The 23,609-nt window shown below is 39.4% G+C and overlaps 3 protein-coding genes across 4 annotated transcripts; 2 read left to right on the forward strand and 1 right to left on the reverse strand.

The window, feature by feature from the left end:
• The first annotated feature begins 743 nt into the window (after positions 1–743).
• LOC144657390 (uncharacterized) lies at positions 744–5,191 on the forward strand. The gene is made up of 3 exons (XM_078517740.1): positions 744–2,186; positions 2,596–2,668; positions 3,929–5,191. Exons 1-3 carry the CDS (start codon positions 1,963–1,965, stop codon positions 4,121–4,123), a joined length of 492 nt encoding a protein of 163 aa, XP_078373866.1. The 5' UTR covers positions 744–1,962; the 3' UTR covers positions 4,124–5,191.
• Positions 5,192–8,016: 2,825 nt separating this feature from the next.
• LOC144657347 (mannosyl-oligosaccharide 1,2-alpha-mannosidase IA-like) lies at positions 8,017–20,454 on the reverse strand. The gene is made up of 13 exons (XM_078517688.1): positions 20,124–20,454; positions 19,700–20,007; positions 18,096–18,311; positions 17,790–17,870; positions 16,857–16,951; positions 16,190–16,313; positions 15,596–15,689; positions 14,655–14,770; positions 13,477–13,575; positions 13,210–13,327; positions 12,610–12,782; positions 8,668–12,094; positions 8,017–8,326 (listed from the first exon to the last, which is right to left on the reverse strand). Exons 1-12 carry the CDS (start codon positions 20,380–20,382, stop codon positions 11,870–11,872), a joined length of 1,908 nt encoding a protein of 635 aa, XP_078373814.1. The 5' UTR covers positions 20,383–20,454; the 3' UTR covers positions 8,017–8,326; positions 8,668–11,869.
• Positions 20,455–20,717: 263 nt separating this feature from the next.
• On the forward strand, positions 20,718–23,086 carry LOC144657380 (palmitoyl-protein thioesterase ABHD10, mitochondrial-like). 2 transcript variants are annotated; one of them, XR_013571510.1, is made up of 3 exons: positions 20,718–21,081; positions 22,040–22,833; positions 22,866–23,086. XR_013571510.1 is itself a non-coding variant. In XM_078517730.1 (2 exons), exons 1-2 carry the CDS (start codon positions 20,736–20,738, stop codon positions 22,540–22,542), a joined length of 849 nt encoding a protein of 282 aa, XP_078373856.1. In that variant the 5' UTR covers positions 20,718–20,735; the 3' UTR covers positions 22,543–23,086. The 2 variants fall into 2 exon arrangements, 1 of the variants encoding a protein (XP_078373856.1); XM_078517730.1 differs by having other exon boundaries at positions 22,040–23,086.
• The last annotated feature ends 523 nt before the right edge of the window (positions 23,087–23,609 follow it).

Consider the following 23,609-nt stretch of genomic DNA (forward strand, 5'->3'; position numbering starts at 1 on the left):
CTGCCAGACGCGCTGGCGCCACATGTTTATTTTGTGAAGATTAATTAAACGCCGTGAAAAATAGAATTTGATGTCCAGCGAGCCACTGCATCTTCGGCTACGCAGTCCTCAGTGAATCCTCCAACTTCACAAATTTCTAAAACTTTAAGAAAACGAACTTTCGCAGAATCAAAAATTGGTCCTTATCGATCTTCCGATCTTGTTGTGAAGACACTGAAATTCGACGAGTGTTCATGCGTGAAGGGATGACTGACGAATGATAATAATTATTTGTAAACTTTCGCTTTCAAAATGAACTTTGCGTTACGTTCAACGCCGTCTTTCTGTTGTTGTACGCCGGTGCGCGTGCGATTATTTATAATTTCTGAATTTTGCATATTTAACTCAGGGTGACACAACAAGTTTGTTAAGAGTTAGTTGTTCCAGTGGGTGAAAGTAGTTAAAGAACCACTGTCTTGTCACTAATAAATATATCACATTGAGTTCTTATAAGGTCAATAGATTCTGTCTTTTTCGTTGTTGTTAAAACGCTACCATTGTGACAATGATTCCAAATACAACTAACGGTAACCAGTGAGATAACGCCACTAAAAGAATCACATTGAGTTCATTGAGATTTTTTTATAATGTTAAGAGTTACTGTTTTTTATCAAAGAGACAATCATGTCAGACATTACGTTAACTTACTAGTAATTAAATTATGTTTGCTGTCTTTGATTTCAACATAACATTGATCAGTAAAATTATCAGGATTGAATTAACACAAAGTGACTACAATATAGTGCAATTATTAACCTGCACACAAGTGACAGACAATAAAAGACGTTGGATTTCAATCTCGACTCACTTGTCTTTCATCAACATGTTCCCTAAGACTTTGCTCTAGCAGCAAAACACATGGACCCATTGGGGCCCTATTTTTTTACTGCGCCCCAGGCTAATTGCTGGTTTTCACTGTCACGCAAGTAACGACACTGTTACACGCTGCAAAAAAATATCTAAATCTTTTGAGTAAAAAAAAAAACAACAAGAATCAGTTACAGGTTGTAGAAAATTACTAGATAGTCTACGTGTCCAAGTCTCAGGTCTGTACAGTATTCCGTACTCGAGTTATCCGTTAAAATGTTTCACGAAATTTTGGAGAGCACAGTATGGAAATTCCATGCTGGAGTCCGTGTGAAGGGGCACCAAGATGGCCGCCGGAAATGAATGAAAACATCTGGCATTCACTTCTGCTATAAAAAGCGGTCAGTTCACCTTCGTGAATACGTAAACACTTACATAAACATTTCTTGTAAAACCTCAATTGTTCAGATCGTTAAAAATCACAGGATGAAGCATTTTTTTAAAAGTATACGTGACAGCCTTCAGGGGGCCATTCTGATGTCGTGTGACGCAAAACTCCGAAATTCAAAATGTTATATCTCAAAAACAGCGGATGCTAATGAGCTGAAAACCTTCAATAAGATATGTTGATGACGTCTAATAGCCAGTAAAGGGTAAAAAGTCATGAAACTCGCGATTCTGGATTTTCCAATTTTGATGACGTCACGTGAAAACCAAGAATACCCTACTCTAGGCAAATTGCAATAACTCGAGTACGGAATACCGTACAGACCTGAGACTTGGACAAGTAGATTATATTGTAGTTTTCTACAACCTGTAATATTCTTGGGGTTTTTTATTCAATAGGTTTGGATTTATTTTTCTCGCGGCGTGACAGAAAAGACCAGCTATTTTCTTGATAAAAAGCATCATTTAGGAATTTTTAGAGCAACTTTCGAGCAACGTTTTAGATTTTGAAGCAGATATCGAGCCCCTTTTAAATTATGAAATTTCGAGCAACTTTTTGGGACATTTCGAGCATCTTTGGGACAGCGTTACCCCTCAGTCGCTTTGGCCACCAACTGTGGATTGCGTGACGTCAACTCCGACCGATAAGGACTGCGAACGAACGTAAACATGGCGGCAATGTTTCAACGAAGAAAGGTTGACTTGTTTAAAACCATTATACTACGCCTTCACAGGGGCTGCTTTTGCCCCATAGAAGGTAGTAACGTGGATCAATCAAACGAGAACACTTCTGATGATTCAGGGGCCGATCTTCGTGGAAAAAAGCTCGATTTAGTTGTTCCATCTTTGCGAGTGGACCGAGTGCTTGCCAGTGCCCTGGGCATCGGAAGAAGGTTTGTGGCCAACATTGGCCAAGATAGAAATTCTCTTAACTTGTTTCATACATTGGTTACAATAATTTTAAAGTATTTGTTACCATATCTTAAAATTACGATAATGAAACTTGGACAATTTTTCCTCAAACGTGTTTTGACGGGGGCTTGAGTGTTATAGATGAGAAGGGGGGGGGGGGGAGGTGTTTGGGGATAGTTTTATATTTGAGGAGGGGGGGCTCCTTCCTCCCCTTCCCTTATTTTACAAAGCCATAACTTAAAAGGTCTAACCTAGCCACACAAGTAAGTTAAACATGTCAATTAACCACCAAAGTATAAACAACTCATGGACACTGCCTTTAATTTTTTCAGCTTTTTTTGTTTATCAACTTCAAAACATTAACCTATTTCTTGTTTACATGATTTACAGCAAAGTGAAAGACTATGTTGTTTCCAGAAATGTATATGTCAATAAACAGATAACAAGCAAAGCAGCATCAGAAGTGAGCATATAACATTATTGCATTGTTTCACTTTATACTTATGTAGCTGAATATGAGTAGCTTGTGATGGGGTAGATGAGGTTGTGTATTAGAGTACACAAACCTGCCAATTCATTCTTGTGCTTAGCCCAATCTGTCATCTGCCACTATTTGTATTCAGATCATGAAAAAAGTAAAAAAACAATAGAAAGGAGGCAGTGTGCCGAGTGGTTTAAGGCGCTGGTGTTGTGATCCAGAGGTCCCGGGTTCAAACCCTCCAACCTGCCACTAGCTGGATTTGTTCTTGGTCATCCCAAGTTCAAATCCTCAGCCATACTTTATATATAGCCTAGCTGTCTCGATGAGATATGAAGCTAAGTGCATGACCACTTTAAACAAAATTTACATTTACATAGACAAAATGCAATAATACCAACTGACAAGACTGATAAAAGATCTGTTATCCAAACTTGGTTTAGGATCCATGATCTTAACTTCAAGGTAGTCAGTCAGTCCTAAACCACTCAATTTGTTCCGAAAGTCCACAATCTGTGTGATTTTTATGGCCAAATCCATTGATCTGAGAGCCTATATTCATCCACCTTGTTAATCAACCAATTTGGGTGCAGTGGCAGGAATATTTCCATAGTGACTTTAGTTTCTTCATGGCACAGAAACTGAAGTTAAGCTGCCTTACCCATAAGCCATGTGGCTCCTCTGATTTCTTGCCTTGCAATACTCAGTTACCTCACTTATATGTTGACTAAAATTACACTGGAAAGGGGAAGGAGGTGTGTTGTAGTTTCGGGTCCAAGGAATCAGGATTTATGAACAGAATATTCAGAGAACAAACTCAGCGGAGCAACACAAGGTTTTTATTCTCCAACACACAAGGACTGGCATTTAGTACGCATGCAGAAGTCCACAAATTATGACCAGAAATGGCATTATAAACTACAGCAGGGTGCTACCTCACTCTATGAACAGTTGCCTTTCTAAACTAGGACTTGAATGGCCTAGGTTACCATGCATTACCAATTAACCCCTTGTAGTGGCAGATCTAAGGGAGAGGCATGGGCCCCCACCTTATTTTTAGGCCAAATAGAGGCCCGTAGAGCCGAGAACAATTATTTTTGAAAGCCCCCCCCCCCCCCCCCCCCTCCTTCTTGGGTCTCAATGATCAGGCTCCCCACTTCTGGATCCACCACTGCCTTGTCATGTTAATTCTGAGGAATATTCAGCTGTGGCATGTGCTAACACTTTGTGCTTCCTGTATCTTAGGTAAATGAGGGAGATGAAATTGACCTCACAAGATCCAAAGAGGACGACAAAGTAGCAATGTCCCGGTTCAAGGTGTTAACAATTGACAAAGATTTGACAAAGAAAGCCAAGCGACGCCTAAGTGGGGTCCGATATGGCAGTATGACAATTTCAAGAACAGATTTTGATAAAGAATACACCCAGCCTCTGGAGTGAAGCTCATTCATATCCTGACCAAAGGAGGAAAATACAACTGAAAAACCTCCATTTGCTGACAGCTTACAGACACCTTCCATAGGTGGACACCTCCACCTCCAGTAAGGGGACACTTAGCTATGGTCCTTGCATAAGCTGACACCTCTCCAAAGTGGACACTTTTTCAGCTCCCAAGGGTGTCTACCACAGGAGGTTTGATTGTATACTATCATGGCAAAGCAGGGTTTGGCAACAGAGGCATGCCAAAGAAAAATCAGTGTGGCATCATTTTCACCGGGTCTGAACACAAGGACTGACGGTGCAACACTCAAACAGAAATTTATAATGAACGGATAAACCAACCACCATATTGTGCACTTGGCTGCTGATGAGATCACAGATGACCATAGAGCAGTTTTCAATTGAGTGTCGTAAAACCAAAACCAAAGTAATCAGTCTGGCCAATCACAAACGACACAAGCAATCCAGTGAACCAATCAAAACTCGAAGCAAGTACATGTAGCTGGCACGAAGCGCGGGAAAACGTGCGCGAGCGAGTCACGATTGGTTTTGGTTTTACTCCTGATTGGCTGAGAAAGTGGCGCAAGATTTTTTAGCCAATCACTAAGTGTAGTAATGCAAAACCAAAGCTAACGCAATTTACTTTCGACACTCAAGTGAAAACCGCTCTATGCATACCCCCTGATAAAACGGGTTTAGTGGCAAAACCTAACGATGAAACCTCTCTCATTTCATACTCAACTGACAATCTGTTGAGTAGTCACCAGTACACACTTAGATAGATACTTTATTTATTCTCAAGTAATTAATTGGGGCTTTTTATGCCCCCAGCTTTAATGGATGGCAAATGTGTCAAGACACAAGTAAAAGAGATAGCAACTTCAGCAATTACAGAAATGGGAAAAATCCTTTTTCAGTTGGTATGATTGCATTTTGTCAATGTAAATATAAATGTTCGATCGGCATTTGTTTATGCTGGTTGATATTCAAAACCATGGAGATTGATACACAGTACACATGCTTCACTAGGCTGATGACATTTGAAACAATTATGGAAAATGCTAGTTCCATAAGGAACTCACCACCCAAGTAAGACATAACAATCCATAGGCGGCAGAGCAGGGGGGAGGGGGGGCAGGGAGGCTGTTGGCCCTTCCACGTTTTGGTGCCGAAAATATCGCATGCGCAGCTAAAATTGGTTAGTCAAGATATTCTTTCTCGTGAGTGTGTTCTAACATCTTCTAAACTTATTTGAAAGTTTTCGGGAAACTTCGTTTATCTTTAAAAAAGTAAGAAAAAATGATCGAAAACGTTCGCATAGCCTTCGAACAACAATCGGAGAATCTTCGGAGATCTTCGGTCCAGAAACTGTTTAGAAAACAAAAAGTTTATAGAGCAGAAAAAAGTTGCTCCAAAGATGAAAACCTGCATGCCGAATATTGTAAGGACAGTCTTAGCCCTCTCACGTTCCAAAACGATCCGCCGCCTCTGTAATCTAGCATGAGGTCAATATGCTGCCCTCGGATAACAAGAGTTTTGTAAAGAACTCATTACCCAAGTTAGAGGGAATAGTCTAGCGCGAGGCTGATTTTCTGCCCCCCAAAAAAAACAAGAGTTCCATAAGGAACTCACCACACAAATAAGAAATAATAATCTAGCACGAGGTTAATGTGCTGCCCTCATATAACATGAGTTCCAAAAGAAACCCACAACACCCGTCAGACGTAATAATCTTGTACGAGGCCAATATGCTGCCCTCAATAGGTTGAATATATGAATACTTAACGACCTCACACATAAATCGGCGTAAAGATGTAACGAGGAACTTACCACCCAAGTAAGACAGAATAATATAGCACGAAGTTAGTATGTTGCCCTCAGATAGCATGAGTTTCATAAGGATCTCACCACTCTAGTTAGACAGAAGGATCTAGCACGAGGTTAATATACTGCCCTCAGATAAAATGAGTTCCATAAGGAACACACCACCCAAGTAATATAATTATCTAGCACGATACGCGCGAAATCAACATGCTGCCATCGGATAACATAAGTTCAAAAAGAAACTCACAAACCTGGTAAGACATAACAATCTAGCACGAGGTTAATATGCTGCCCTTAGATAACACGAGTTCCAAAAGGAACACACTACCCAAATAAGACAGAATAGTCTAGCACGAGGTCAATATGCTTCCCTCTAATGACATGAGTTCCATAAGGAAATAATCTAGCACGAAGTCATATGCTGCCCTGAGATAATATGAGTTCAATAAAGAACCCACCACACAAGTTAGAAAGAATAATCTAGCACGAGGTCATATGCTGCCCTCAGATAACACGAGCTCCATAAGGAACTCACCACCCAAGTAGGACAGAAAAGCAGTCTAGCACGAGGTCAATATACTGCCTTGAGATAACGAGTTCCATAAGGAACTCATCACCCAAGTTAGATATAATAATCTAGCACGATGTTAATATGCTGCACTCAGATAACACGAGTTTCAAAAGAAACCGACCACCCAAGTAAGACAGAATAATCTAGCACGAGGTCAATAGGCTGCCCTCAGATACCATGAGTTCCAAAAGAAACTCACCGCCCAAATAAGACAGAATAATCTAGCACAAGGTCAATACGCTGCCCTCAGATAACATGAGTTATAACATAAGTTCAAAAAGAAACTGACAAACCAAGCTAGCACAAGGTTAAAATGCTGCCCTCAGATAACATGAGTTCCATAAGGGCCATAAGGAACTCACCACCCAAAAGAGAAAGAAAAATCTAACACGAGGTCAAAATGCTTTCTTAAGATAACATAACATGATTTTCAAAAGGAACTCACTTCCCAAGTAAGACAGAATAATCTAGCACGAGTTCAATGTTTCCCTCAAATAACATGAGTTCCATAAGGAACTCACCACCCAAGTAAGACATCGTAATCTAGCACGAGGTTAATATCCTGCACCTCAGATAACATGAGTTCCAAAAGAAACCCACGACCCAAGTTAGATAGAATAATCTAGCACGAGGTCAATATGCTGCCCTCAGATAAAATGAGTTCCATAAGGAACGTCATCGCCCAAGTAAGACAGAATAATCTAGCGCAAGGTCAATATGCTGCCCTCAGATAACACGAGTTCCATAAGGAACTCACCACCCAAGTAGGACAGAATAATCTAGCACGAGGTCAATATGCTGCCCTCAGATAACACGAGTTCCATAAGAAACTCGCCACCCAAGTAGGACAGAATAATCTAGCACGAGGATATGCCCTCACGTAACACGAGTTCCATAAGGAACTGCCACCCAAGTAGGACAGAATAATCTAGCACGAGGTCAATATGTTGCCATCAGATAACAAGAGTTCCATAAGGACTTCACCACCCAAGTAGGACAGAATAATCTAGCGCAAGGTCAATATGCTGCCCTCTGATAACACGAGTTCCATAAGGAACTCACCACCCAAGTAGGACAGAATAATCTAGCACGAGGTTAATATGCTGCCCTCAGATCATACGACTGTTCCATAAGGAACCCACCACACAAGTTAGAAAGAATAATCTAGCACGAGGTCATATGCTGCCCTCAGATAACACGAGCTCCATAAGGAACTCACCACCCAAGTAGGACATAATAATCTAGCACGAGGTCAATATGCTGCCCTCAGATAAAATGAGTTCCGTAAGGAACTCACCATTAAAACCAATTTTAATTACATGATGCTTTGTCATCACCCATCAGCATTTAGTCATGTAGCATGTTTTTAATTGTGCTGCTGCTGGTATCCGTTCAATAAGGACTATTTAATACACCCTAAAAAGTGTAGCTTGAAGTTTTCAAAATGATGAAGGCTAGGAAAGAAAGCCATGAAAAAAAAAATATATATATCTTAAGACTCGAAAAATTCATTGTTTATTATTCGTTGCAACTTCAAATTCTACAAATGGTGCTGGAATTTTCACTTGTCCTATTAACAATGCTCAGCAACATAAAACCACAGGTATTTAGTTACACAACTGTATGTTTTTTGCTGCCATATGTGAAAGAAAACTATTGACTGTCGGCAAAAAAGGTTTGACGCTTATGGATTATTTAGTCTTTCTATTTTTGCAGATAAGTTTTGAATTGCCAACTCCAGGCCGCATTCATTGCTGATTTTAAAATGTACCTGTATTCACAAAAATTTATGGAAGCTCACTGTTACACTAAACATTAACCCCGGGGGGGGGGGGGGGGGACTCCCATATGAGAGTGACGGGGATGCTCGTCGTCTCGCTTAGGGGTATAAATTTCGGACTTTGGGTCTCGCTTAGGGTGTTCTGGGGAAAATGCAAGAAAATGACAATATTTTTAGCCGTCAGGGTCTCGTTTAGGGTTACACACGAAGAAATATACCAATATAAGTTTTATTTCTCAGAATTTTGGTATCTTTTAGGGGTCTAAAATAGCTTGAGCCACGCCCAGATTGGTCTCTTTTAGGGGTTCTTTTCAAAATTTCTGACGAGCATCCCCGTCCCTTTAATATGGGAGTCCCCCCCCCCCGGACATTAACAGTATTCCCAGTTTATACAAGTAGGCTTCCAAACCTGCTAACTTGTTGATAATATGTACATTACCATGCATACGATGTATAAAAGATCAGGCTTTCAACATTTGTTCTAACTATACCCACTTATAAATGTACATGTAACTGTAATAAGACTGTATTTTTTTATTGCTGACTGTGCTATTCTATGTAAATGTTTGATGATTTACAATGGCATCAAACATGGCAAAAGTTGTGAATACAACAAAAAACTCATTTTTTATGAGGGCTTGAAAATGGCCATATTTGACTCAAGGCGATATTTGATTTTGAAATTATCTGATTTGGCAGTTGACAGCCTACATGTATTGTGAGCCAAAGCATCTAAGCTCCCTTTACAATTGGCAATTAATTATTTAAAGCCTACACCTTTTTCTACCACTGCAGCAATTTTCACTATGCATTTTCCTGCTTGACATTGTGTGTCGTTTTAAACTATGTATTAACCTACTTTAGAGTAGTATATTGACAATGCAAAGTTGTTCAATGTCTTCATTTTTTATAAGAAGAAAATAAATTGGTTTCACTGTATAATGACCTGTACAGACTCAACCCTTATCATTCTAGGTAGAGATAAATAGAGAAGTTTTCAATTGAATGTCGTAAAACCAAAACCAAAGTTATCACTTAAGTCAATCACAAAGAACTCAGACAATTCAGTGAACCAATCAAAACTCAATGGTTTTGGATTTACTTCCGATTGGCTAAGAAAGTGGCGCGAGAGTTTTAAACCAATCACTGAACGTAGTAATGCAAAACCAATGCAAACGTGAATTAATTTCGACACTCAAGTGAAAACTGCTCTATGCTAACACTGGTGAGGGTGGGCCAGATAGATTTTTTCAAAGCTGGAGTACAAAATACCATCTAGTCTTGGGCACTGACATGATCATATATATATATTCAAAAACTTAAATATAATGAGTTTTCAAAGTTCTCATTATGGCAAAACACTTGGTTCCTGGTAAAACGAAGAGGTAGGTACTGAAGGGATCAAATGACAGGATATGCAAATGAAGCTACAATTGAATACCTCAAAAAAACTGTTCATGCAAAAAAAAAAAAACCCAAAAATAAAATCCTTCAAATGAAATGAAATAAAGCAAGGGATGACATAATATATGATATAAAAATTAAATTCCAACCTTTCATACAAAGTGCACCTTAGATTTAACCCCACAAAAATACCTGCTAGAACAGGATTTCCCCGGAAACCCTCCACAGCTACCACTAAGTTTGATTTGCCACTTTCCTCCTAATTTTTATCAGGTTCTTCCCTTTTAACTCTTTTTACATAAATATTCAGATAACCCAAATATTAAACTCTGGATCAACAATATAAGATGTCTGACACATTTGCCTTCGTATAATGTTATTATCGCAAATTAGATGAAAATTGCAAGATAAGCGCAAGCATAGGCACAAGAAAATCCTGGGTAAAGTAAGAACAAGACAGTTCCTTATCCTTGTGCTCATTTCCTTATTTCACCAGTGGGAACCAGTGTAAAAAAAGTTCAAGAGTAAGCCAGTAAATTTTCAGTGACAACACCATCACGAGATCAGTGTCCTCCAAAACAATTGACTTCAATCATGCAATGCCAAGGACTGCTAATGTGTATGCCACTTTAGCCTCTGTGTCCAGGCAAACTATGGCATACCCAAGCATATCCAAGCCACAAGGAGTATGAGGAGCAGTGCTGGAAATAATTTTCTTACTTAAAGGACATGTGTCCTTCCAAACTTTTATTTTAAACGGACAGTAGAAAATTGGTTGGACATCAATTCGCATTTCAAATCAAACACGTTAAAAATTTTCCATGACGTAGTCATGTAAGTTCTCGGATAATGTCCGAACATATTGCAAAATTGGCAGGACATTTTGGTATATTTGATCAGACAGTGTAGGATGACTGACAGTAATTTCCGGCACTGGAGGAGGGGTTAAAGAATTTCCTTCCACGCTCCTCCCCATTGTCCTCCTGGTAAGGGTCATGAATCATGAGATTGAGAAATAGAGCGGTTTTCACTTGAGTGTCGAAAGTTAATTGTGTTTGCTTTGGTTTTTCATTACTACACTTACTGATTGGCTAAAAAATCTCGCGCCACTTTCTCAGCCAATCAGAACTAAAACCAAAACCAATCGTGACTCGCTTGCGCACGTTTTCCCGCGCTTCGTGCCAGCTACATGTATTTGCTTCGAGTTTTGATTGGTTCACTGGATTGTCTGTGTTCTTTGTGATTGGCCAGAGTGATTACTTTGGTTTCGGTTTTACGATACTCAATTGAAAACTGCATTAAAGCAAAAGATCAAGAAATAAAAGCTGGAACAAGCATGTTAACGTAACCTGGTGTTGTGCTTATTGCAAGTGTGAATGTTCTTGTGCTTATGCTTGTCCTCAGTTATAATGTTTATGCTTATTTTATAAGTGTGAACCACCTGGGGTCACAACGTTTGCTTACATGAATCAGTCAATATTTTCTTCTTAGGGTGAATTGAAAAATGTACAGGAAATATGCAAACAATTCAGACTAAACTTGTTACAATCCCAGTATTATTATGAGTAGTATTGTTACCATACTCATATTAAAATAATTTTTACATTTTTTAAGTCGTGCGAATATTGCTAAATCTACTACAGTATTTGGAAAATTTAAGCTACTCTGTACATGTAAGGTTTCCAAAATCTATACGTGCGCTATTTAATTTGAACACATTTAGTACTCTTCCCAGCAGACTGCTACACTTATAAAGATTTTTTCCTCCTTACAGTGGTTGCATATTATATACAGAGGATAATACATGGTTGCGTGGAGATATGAAATTTTTCTTCAGGTGTTCAAATGGATATCTCACGATCGCAAGTGCATGAGCACAGTGAACAAGTGAGATATCAATTTAAAAAAAAAGGAGAAAAGAAATTTCATATCTCCAAGCAAACATGTATTATTTTGTTTATTTAATAAACCTACTAATAATGAGGTTTTTGACAATTTTCCAAAAGTTATGTCACAGTCTTTCAAAACAACAATGTAAAATAAGTTGATCTTGTGGTACAGCTAGATGAAACCCGTGATGCACTTTTAATCACTGTAAAGATGACGTAAAAATCTTGGGTTATACCGTACCATCTCCTGGGAAGAGTAGTAAAAGAAGACATCCTAACTATCTACTCTGCATTTTGCCAATGATCGGCAGTGGATGGGCTTCTGTGTTGAAGACCCAGTGGTCCAATGGAATAAGGCTGTCCTCAGAAAATATCAAATACAAGTACTTCAGTGTTTCCGCCAAGAAAAAACTCTGTTGGACATCGTCATGTGAGACTGCTGCTGTGGCAACATCTCTTATTCCACAGTATCCTACACCAACACGACAGTACTTCTCAATGTTCTAAAAAACAAAAACGAAAAAGACACAATTACTGTATATAAAACCTTGATTAATACATCTGATAGGTTATCAACTCACTAAATTTAAGATAACAGTTGTAGGCCAAATTGCTGGCAATAGGGCAGTCATAATCTATTATTTCAGACTTCTGTAAAAGATACATTACATGTTTTTTGTTAAGCATAATATTATTATGGTGAGAGCCAACAAACCTTAAAAACCAGAAACAAACAGAATGCAAAAAAAAAAAAACACACACACAAATCAACCCACAGACATGACTTAACTAATTGATTAAATGAGCATATGTTTCCTGAAAGGTGACGCGTGCTTAAATGATTGATAGCAGTGAAAAACACATTAGTTGATTGAGCAGAGTTTGTGTATCAAAAGTTGCAGTGATAAATGGCCAGTTCTTTGAGGGTTTTTTTATAATATTATTCCAGAGGACTGCATATATCGGGGCTTGTTAGGTTTAGAGTATTCAAGTAAGAATTAAACTTATTGTTACTAACCTGAGCTGCCTCCCAGGCCCATTCCCGATATTTGGGATCATGTGTGAAGCGCCACATGTAGAAGTATGCCTCAATAACTTCAGGTCGAAGGATGTAGTATCTCTCATTACTCCGTAGACCTACTGCCTCGTGCGGGCCCTCAAATCTAAATGCCTCTGGACCAATACCAGTAGCTGCAGAAATACAGTTAGAGGTTACAAGCTGTACTTAGAGGTAAAGTCTGTTGCAATTGAAAGGATCTGGTGCCATTTTCAGGAGGAAGAACCAACTAATAGTATTGCTGCTCTCACTGGCCTGGACGTTTAAGTCCACTATAGGGCATACCCCAGCATTTCTGCAAAACTTCCCAGCTAACAATTCGCTAGTACCAATTTATTCCCTTGCATAGAAAGGGCCACCATGAGAGTAAAATTGTTTGCCCAAGAACAACACCATAGCCACAGTCAGGGCTCAAACCCAGAGGACTCAAGCTGCGGACTAACACACACTTTCACTGTAACCATTAGGTTGACACATGTTATAGATAGTACATGATTGTATAACCTGATAAAGGCACTTTAAAACAAGTGTTGCATATAATCTTAAGAGTTACTCCATTACCTGTTTTGCGGTATGACTCATGACAAGTGTTAGCAATCTCTCCTCCAAGGTTGATGAAGTGCTTCTCATTTCTTGAACCTTTGGCTCCAAGAGCAAACATTCCAGCAGTGAAACATGCCTAAAAAAAACAAATAGAAATTTTTTTTATGTGAACTGTGATGACTGGCATTCTTTGCTGTTTACCAGAAGGCAAGCATACTGTGAAAGGCACATTTCCATGCTTACTATTTATTCTGATGACATGGAAAGTTGCATTCAAAGTCTTACCAAGTGATCCATCTTGTGTTCCAGCCTGCCAAACTTGTACTCCGCAATGTATGTAAGGTTGGATGGTGATGACCTTTTGACCAACATTCTTTCTATTGCCTAATAATAAATGAATGAAGAAAAGAAGGAATATTAGGAAGAAAAGAAGGAAGGAAGAAAGACAGGGAGTGAGGGTGGGAGGGAGGGAAGAAGAGAGGGAGGAAGGAAGTAAAAGAAGGAGGGGTTGGTTGGACTGAGGGAGGGGAGGGGAGAGACAACCTAAAGAAACAGACTGCATGTGGCAAATGCTAGCACATACTGCAGGGGGATATGTGTAGCTAGGTCACCAGATGGAATAACTGACAGGACACATGCTTTTTCAAACCCTTATACTCAATAACCCTAACTAGTAACTAATAGGGAGCAGGGATAAAGCAGTGGTGAGAGCTCTTGCTTCCCACCAATGTAGCCCAGGTTTTTATTCCTGGAACCGGCGTCAGATGTGGGTTGAGTTTGTTGTTGGTTCTTGTCCTTGCTACAAGGGTTTTGCTGGGTTCTCCGGTTTTCCTCATCCACAAAACCTGCCACCTCAAAATTTCAATTCAGTCGGTGGTTCAGGGCCACAATAAAAAATACTTATTGTGCTACCCCATAAAAAGTTTTTTTTTAGTAAACTCTCAGCTGTGTTTTATTACAAAACTGCAAACCTGATTGGTTCTCCCATTGTTGTTCTTGGAAAGTGAAATAATAGTTTCATAATTATTCTGGAAATTTGGCTTAAAAAGCATAAAAATTTTGGTTTTGGACTGCAATTCTTCAGTGTCTACTAAACCTATGAGACTACCCCCCCCCCCCTCTCCCTATTTTCTTTGATTGATAGCCAACTCGGCTGCACCTCGATGACTATTTGCTCATAGAAAACTCAAGCTCCTAGTCTTATTGTTAATTAGAGCACTGCTTAAATTTAAAGCCAAAATAATAATAAACAACTTAGATAGGGGTGTTTGATTAACATCTTGCGAGTAATGTGAGCATTTATATTTTTCCTTTTGAAATTCACACAATGACCTCACATCTGATTGCATGTCAGTAATACGAGACAGAGCATTCACGGATTGAAATGTTTTCTCTTTTCAGGTTTTATTGTGATATCACCAGTACTGGCAACGCAAAATAACACTTCAAGTAGTTAAACAAACCTCCACGGCCTTGTCGTACATCTTTCTGGCCTGATTGTCTGTCTGTCCGGTCATCACCCATGACTTGATCAAGTACTCATAAAAACTGTCTCCAAGTGCACCCAGAGAAACATGCTCTGTTGAGTTCAGAGAAACAAGTTGTTTATTTACTTTCTGGAATATCAGATAACCTGATACCAGTTCAGGATAACAAAATTAAAATTAAAAAATGTTTTCTTTGAATCTATTTTACCCTTTCCGGTATAGGATCAAAGTAATGTTTTCCTTTCTAAAAAATGTAATTGCTACTGGACTGCAGTTCTGGATATTTTGATTTGAAAGGGTGCCTCAAAACAATGTAGAACTGCTAAGGCCAAGATAAGAGAGATAAATTAGCCAACAGTGAGATTCTGGTAAAGGTACGGCAGGTTGGCCAAGTGTAGTAATTCACATAAGGTAAACCCTAATGGGCAGTAAGGTAAAGTTAAAGTCTGTGTGGGAGCCTAAGTGGCCCATACAGCCAGAGCTTATCCCGGTTTCCGCAGCATTAAGTGACTAGGAGTATTGCTACACCCCCTAAGATGGGATGCTAATCCATTGCAGGGTTACCCCCCCAGCAGTAAATTCACTGCTACCCATTTATACACCTAGGGTGGAGAGAGGCACTGTGAGAGTAAAGTGTCTTGCCCAAGAACTCAATGCAGCGCCCCTGCCAGGTCTCGAACCTGGGACGCTCAACTCAGAGTAGAGCGCGCTAACCACCAAGTCACCGCGCCTCCCACAATGGGCAGTAAAGTAAGTTAATAAATAAATATCATTGTTTGTATTGAATAGATAAACTTCTGTCAGCAGCATCTTGTCCTTGGACAACTTTTGTGAAAACTGAACTTTATATATAAATCATCGCATATTAATCTTCACAATTTACTTTAGAAGAATATTGTAAATAATTCATAACTTACGTGAGCCCCAGACTCCACTTCTGGGGTTTAAATAGTTGGGGTACAATCCATTTGGCTTGTCTATCTGATCCAGAACTTCTCGAACCCTGTGAACCTAGACCAGATTGTTCAAGTTCTATGTTAGCCTTTGCTTAGATCTTCAGGGTGTGGTTGTGAAAATTAGGAAATGATAATCCCGGAACAGTGTCAACTGCAAACTTTACTATAAGTTGTAACTTTTTTTTTTTGTTTATGTTCAAATTCCTTTAATTTGTAAATGATGTGGTAATCTGAAATGGCTGAAAAATCTAAAAACACTTGGTAAACTTTTAATCCTGGATTGAAAGTAGAAATAAAATCTACTAGTTCAGTAGTCTGTGGGTTTACCAGAAACCACCACTTTGGATGTAAAACTAAATTAAGTTCTCTTTAGTTAACCTAACCGGCATGCCTTGATGATATCTTGTCAGTTAATAATTGCTTCAAAAAAATATCCGTAACTACATGTAAGCTATGTACAATGTACGGGGATCTCCAAGGGTGGGGGATTATTTCAGCTAACCACCCTTACTCTCAAAGCACCTTTAAGGTGTATATGCTATCTACACAGCTCACCTTTTGAGCATAGATTGGGTCTCCTGTTATTTTTGAGAGGTAAACAAACTCCAAGTGCATAGTGCCAAATTCTGCAAGAATGGAACATCCGCCTGATGCCCAGCCCCAGTTATGTCCACTGCCACTAGAGACGAGAAAATAAAAAGAAAATTCCAAACTTGCTCTATAAGATCTTACAACTTGCTACATACACATACACCTACAGTTATGAAATGGACACCTAGTAATGGAAGCATTACAGCCTGTAGTGTATAAACCGACCCTGATGCTTTATAAACAGTATGGTACAAGTCTGTTAATGCCCTCCCCCCCCCCTCTAAAAACGCGGTTCCATTAACTCAGATTTAAAATTTCTTACAAAAAAACTGTTTTTGTGTTTCACATCATTATGTTAAGATCTTTACTTTACTTTACCAAGGGATATTCTTGAAGGCACCTTACATTTTTAAAATAAATACACATTTTTTTGAATTGCAAAATCTCTTCCAATGATAGGACCAATGATAAGACCCCCCCCCCTTCCCCCCCTAATAAGCACACCCCAAAAAGAAGGCTTTTGAACAAATTTAAGTCCAGTCCTGGCTCTTTACCAGAATTTTATGGCATCTTGCTTTAAGCCAATGAAAAGGTTCGGATTAATTTTGGTGACGGCATCACAAGTTCCTACCTGGCAAAATTTACCATTGCCCATGGTATTCCTGTTGGTGAGTTGAATGCTGGCAGAAGTTTGTCTCCGACCTCTTTGGCTTTGACTTTGAATACCTGAAAACAAGGCATTACAAAAATAATAAGAGTTGTACCTAAGTCACAACTACAAGTACAGTATAACCTTGGTAACTTGAACTCTGATTACTTGCACTCCCCCGCTAACTTGAAATGAGTCCCAGGGGGGTACTTAAAGTATACATGACGGGGGGAGGGGGGACCAACGTATTTTTTTGGGGTTGAAATTTTACACGCGAATCTGTCACATATTTTTTTAGCTCTTAAAAAGATTCACGTATTTTTTTGAGGTCTTATCTCCGAGCAAACTTTTCGTTTCGGGTTTTCATTGCGATCAGTGGATCATAAAAATATTCATACGAATATTCAGCGCCGTGTGTTCCAGAAAAACTGTATCAAGAAGACAATACAATGTATTTAAGTATTGTATTTTTTGGGGTTGAAAATTTTGATGCCAGGTATTTTTTGGGGTCTAAAATTTCAGGCTTGTGTATTTTTTTGGGTTTGCAATATGAAGCTCTGTCGCATCCCCCCAACCCCCCCCCCCCCCACCCGTCATGTATACTTTGAGTACCCCGCCTGGGAAATGAGTCCCATTTCCCTTGGATTTGACCTCACTTTTCAGCCATTTTTACTCGGTTAACTCGAACTTGGATAACTTGACCCCTGCTAAGTCAAACTAAATATTTTGTTTCTCTTGATCAAAATTTGGGTCAAATTTACCCACATACCTCGAATTCCAGTATTTGCAACTTGCAATGGATGCCAGTTGAATTATCCCATTAGCTCTTCTTGTGTATTTCACAGTTATTTCCCAATTTTATGAGTCAAACATACATTCATGTTGTGTCAGTAATAATAATATTATTATGCTAACCTCGTCTCCACTGAATGCATAGGCTGACAGAAGTCCACCAAGAAATCGAATTGTAGTTTCAAACACAGATACATCTGAAGCCTATGAAGAGAAAGCACAACTGGATAAGTTCTGAAAAGGAATATCCCCTTACTTTTCCATTATACTAGGATATTAAAAAGTAATCAAAATTTAATGCATAATTCGTTTGATAGCAAGTCTGATATAATTTACATGACTGTGTTATAACAGTCAAAATGGCTGTTCAAAGCATTTGGTGCCACTAACAACAGAAACAGTGCTACTTCAGATCTAGATTATACTCACATGATTGAAGCTAAGAGACATCGCCACCCATTTCCTGGCTCTTTCAAACTCTTCCTTCATGCCCATGAGGTAAAGGGTGTCCAAAGCATCAACAATTGTGGCGCCAGATGACGAGGACCCAAAAATTGATGCAGAATGTCCTGACTTGGAGATCGGTCGTAACTCGTTACTGCCCCAAGCATGGTTAACATAGCCAGACCATGCATGTTCCATCATCTAAGAGAGATAATTACTAAGTGTGAACAAAACAATTACCAGGGCTTTTATTTTAGGCATAAAGGCAATATTATTGGTTTCCTCACGAGGGCAAAAATTTTTAAATTCAACTTCTTTATAGCAATAAATTTAGTAGAGATGCCTAAAGCAGAGAGGTAAAATCATGCTTCACTTATTTCCTCCTCCCATGGTAGGGAATATACCTTTCCTGCATTCCAACGGTCAATTGCCAAGTCGAGGTGAGGGTGGACAAAACTACAAGAAATGTATGAAAATGTCCACCCCAACTTGTTCTGGTGCTATTGTTCATACGCACTGAAGTAGAATGCAGGAAAGTTCTATAGGGCCAAAAAAAATTATGCTTACAGATTGATCAATTTGCTCCTACCCAGCCCTTAATAAAATCTCTGAGTCAGTTGTCTAGGTTTCCTGGTCAGCTCTAAATTATTTTACAAGGATATTTAGCAGCTCTAAATCTTGAGAAGGCAACACTTGTTCAATTACACCTGTGTGAGCAAGTGACACCAATCCTGCTTTAAAAAGGTTTCGGAAGCCCTATTTAAGCTTATTTTTTATTTCTACAGGTAATATCTCAAAGAAGCGCTGCCTTAGGATGTAATACCAAAAATTGGTCTGAAAATTCACTATGGTAAAAGATTTAGGAACCTTTGCCATCACACTGGCATTGGGAAATATTATAATTTAACAAATACTCCAAGATGCTATAGGGTACATGTAATTTATTTGACAAATTATTTTGAATTTTGCCAATACTTGCAAATAGCTCTTGCTGGAGTTCCACTAAAATCGGGGAAATATTTAAAATCGTGATAAAATGAATTGCATAATTTTACTTTGTCTTTTACACCTGTGAAACATAACAGCTGAATATAAGAAACTCCAGCTAAACAAATAATCTAAACATTTCAGCATAACATAAAATAATTAAGTCACTGTTTTCAGTCAGATTTAGTATAGATGACAAAAAATACAACGCATTTCCAATCTATCTTGATCATTGTTTCGAAATGGGAAGTTAAAAATTAACATTCAGAATAAATCGCGTCATTGTTTTAGAATACTTCAAATAGCGTTTTACGAACGTGTACAAACAAGAGTAGAAAAACATTAAAAATTACTCGTGGCAAACTGTCATCAGGACTGTAGCAAAATACATTAAACTTTTAACGCGGAATAAAAGACCATGCAGTTCGCAGTTTTATAACTTTTTAAAAAACCTTAGGACAAACATAACCACATAAGCTTATCAAACGAGCCGAAAGCTTAATTAAAAAACAAATTATGCAAATCTCCTTTACCCTAAAAGTGACTGAGTATAATAGCACTCAATAAAACGTTAACACGTCAATAGGAACTCCTTAACCTACCCTTTTAACAAAGTTTCTTCTTTCTTTTGCAATTTCGTCCAAAGGCTCTCCTCCAGTGATTCCCTTCGCACCAGTATCATCGACTTTTGAACTATTGACTAATTTCTCAATTTTAGCTTGCTTTTCAGCATGTTCTTGGGATTTTTTCTCTTGAATAAATTTCTCTTTTTCCTTCTTTATCTTTTCTATCAACTCCTTGTGGTTTAAAGCCGACATTTTTTGTACCCTTATCACCGTTTCGTCTCCACCTTCACCGCGAATTTCTCCAAGTGTCGAGTCTTTTTTCTCGCTAGTGAGTTGTGGATTGTCTGTTCACATGCAAATAAAAGAATGAAGATAATTAGTGAAAACCACGTTAAAATACCACAAGGTTTCCTCCATGAAGCCATGAAGTCTACAAGTTAACGAATGTCAGGTATTATACCTGCTACTTGTTTCACAATTGGTGTTTTAGGTGCCTTGATTGGCATTATGTCGCCTCCGGCACCAACAAATCTCTTGTACGCGTCCTCTAAATATGTCCTATCTCTCAAGTCAGGCACGAAAAAGAAAGCTCCAAAACATAAAAGAAGAAAAGCTACAAATATTAACATTAAAACATATTTTTCCCTAAGCCTAAGTCCCGATCTATGACCGGGAATTGGATGAAAACCTCTACTGTGGTGAGTTGGCAAGATCGCCATGTTTGAAGAACTTTACGCCGCCATAATGGGTAATACCGCTGTGTCACCATGCTCAAGGGCGCCTTATACTGTAGCGTGGCTGCTGGATTGGCTTCTTCCAGCGCGCGAGTAATCACACGCGCGACGCCCACGCGCGAGCAGCCACCTGTCCGCAGGTAAGTCCGCAGGTTAGGCATTTTTATAGCCTCAAACGAAGAGAAGGAAAGAGGGAGAAGGAAAGTGTTGGCTAAAAGAAAAAAATTCAAAAAATTCGTCATCCTCATTTTACGTTAAAGTAAACCCTTTACTCAGATAAAGCGACAATACGTTTGATCGTAAATGAAGGGGCTGACTGACCAGCTCAACATGGCGGCATGAAGCAGTTTCTTTTCACTCGAGCATCAGCCGTTCGCGTTGGTTTCAGAAGAATGAGTTCTATTGCTGAGTCAGTAGTTCAGTATGTATCCCCAGCTCCTGGGGAATTTGTGGCATATCGACAAACTCCAGGGAAAACCCCAGGGGTGATTTTCTTGCCGGGACTAATGTCCAACATGGAGGGTACTAAGGCGATGGCCTTGGAGCGATACTGCAGAAGTATTGGACATTCGTACGTAAGATTTGACTACAGGGGACATGGGATGTCTAGTGGAACAAGCCAAAAATGTACAATCCGAATGAGGAAAGAAGATGTGCTGACGATTCTTGACAACGTTACCAAAGGTATAAGCTCATTTTAATTTTAACCAATCATAAAATTCTCTCTCCCCCGCCCCCGGCCCGACCCAGGGGCGGATCTAGGGGGAGGGTGCAGGGGTTGCGCACCCCCCTGAGATGACCTGCGGCTTTCAAATACAACTGGTATTTTGCCAAAAAAATATATGGTTTATTGGTGCACCCCCTTCTAAGAAAAATCTTGGATCCCCCCCTGCAACCCCCCCCCTCTGGACATTCAATGGTGGAGTGGAGATACAACCACCACCACTCCCCCTGTTATGTTGCATTTAAGAATTTGATAGTATACCAAGACTGTCCCATTCAATTATTATTTCCTTCATAAAATCACAATTTCTGCCATCACTTATTGATCACAGTTGGTGATATAAAAGATAAACTGAAAAAGATAATTATAATATCATACCTATAACGTCCTTGGTTACAGTCTCATTAAGACAAGATTTTTGGTGTTTTGTGCACCAGCATTCCAAGAACCCCTCACTTGCAAAAATGATTTTGGAAATAACACTTTTAGGGTATTGTTTTTAAGCCCATCAGCCTGGTAACAGAGATTCATCTATTCCAACTATTGTCTATATGCACCCCTCTCGGCACTGTCACATTGTAGCTCTAGAAAAAGCTACTGGATGCAAGATTGTTGCTAGGAAAGAGGTGTCAGGGTAAGGACAGAGGGCAGTAAAAGGGACAACAACTCTACAGCAGGTGGGAGAAGAGAGGTTATGAGGTGGGATTTACTAAGTTGGTCAGAAGGAATAAAAGGTATTGGATTGACAGAAGTCCAGAACCCTCTGTTCCACCACCCCCCCCCTCCCCACCCACCAGATGCAGATGTGTGAAGGGTGATAGTAGATATACCTCTGACTTCTACTCACCCCTTCCTTCATAGGCATTCACTGGATTCTCAGCAGATTTTAAGTAGCCTACTGTTTTGCATTTTTTTTAGGTCCCCAAATCCTTGTTGGCTCAAGTCTCGGAGGATGGATCATGCTACTAGCTGCCACGGCAAAACCTGATCAGATTAAGGGTCTTGTTGGGATTGCTAGTGCGGTGGAATTTTTGCAGCGTCGTTATGATAACCTCCCAGACACAATTAAAACAGAAGTGGAGTCTACAGGAAAATGGATCATACCTTCAGAGTACAGCAGTGAAGAACCATATGTGTTGGATTTAAGGGTAATCAAGGAGGCACGACAGCACATTTTAAAAGAAAATGAACTGTACCCAATCCACTGTCCGGTTCGTCTTATTCATGGCATGAAAGATAGTACTGTACCATACCAGGTTTCACTTGATCTCGTCAACCAACTTGAAAGTGATGATGTTCATGTTACACTCATTAAAGATGGAGGTCATAGACTTTCTGATGTCAGTAATCTCCAGTTTATAACAAGAACTTTGGGAAATTTGATTGACAAAGTGAAGCACGATGAACAGTGTTCTCTGTAAGTTACAGTGAATGTAAAGGCTTTTCCGATCAGATGGCTTCATGGTAGATCCTGTAAGAGCTTAGATCAAGTTTCTTTTGCATGAAGTAGCAAGGGATGTTATTCCTCTTAGATGAGCACAGTGATGAACAGTATGACACTGAAAAATCTGAGGCACAGAAGGCACAGTTGGACACTATGAGGCACAGCGAGGCAGGGTTGGGCGCTGTGAGGGGTGCTGTGAGGCAAGTTTGGGCACTGTGAGGGGTGCTGTGAGGCAAGTTTGGGCACTGTGAGGGGTGCTGTGAGGCAAGTTTGGGCACTGTGAGGGGTGCTGTGAGGCAGGGTGAAGCACAGTGAGGCAACAAGTGAGGCAAAATGGTGCACAGTTAGAAGGAGTGAGGCACCAAAAGGCACAGGACAGCACAGTGAAACACAGTGAAAAACAGCGATCTGCTAAATACAATCTCGTGAGCCGTGATATGATAATAATTGACCATAAAGCAAGATCCCAGATTTATTTTTTGCTGAACTATAATTTTGGAAAATTCTGTGAAAGATCTTGGTCTGAATAAAAGATGAAATGATTGTTTAATTTTACTTCAAACGTCGTCTGTAGCCCTCTTACCCCTTTACCATCATTTGGACATTTTGTCTTGTGTAAAGCACAGTTAGCTATAGAAACTATCACGCATAAAGCACCAAATTCGCCTTAAATATGCGTTAATTTTATAACGCGTTCATTTTGTTCGCGTTGTTAAAATGCTTCGTTATATTTCTATAATAGGATAAAAGTTTAAGATGATTTACGGCTGAAGAAAATTAAACTCTAAAGAAAGATTATCACCCTGAGACAGAACGTTTTATGCTTAAAGCTAAGTTAAGCCAGATAAGCGACCAGCCTCTATTGTTTAAGCGTGTGGTAGCTACGAGAGTGCATGCATTCTCGTAAACGACAGCTCTAGTTACAAGCACTCCTTTTTTGAATTTCCGCGTAAGTCGCGACACCTTACAAGAGCTTCGACTAATACATAGATTTTGCCAGGGCTAAAGTGGAACTCCACAGCTATTTATTTGTTGAGCGAGGTG

The sequence above is a fragment of the Oculina patagonica genome, chromosome 6 (assembly GCF_052425735.1).
Source record: "Oculina patagonica isolate OP01 chromosome 6, crgOcupat, whole genome shotgun sequence".
Taxonomy (NCBI): Eukaryota; Metazoa; Cnidaria; class Anthozoa; order Scleractinia; family Oculinidae; genus Oculina; species Oculina patagonica.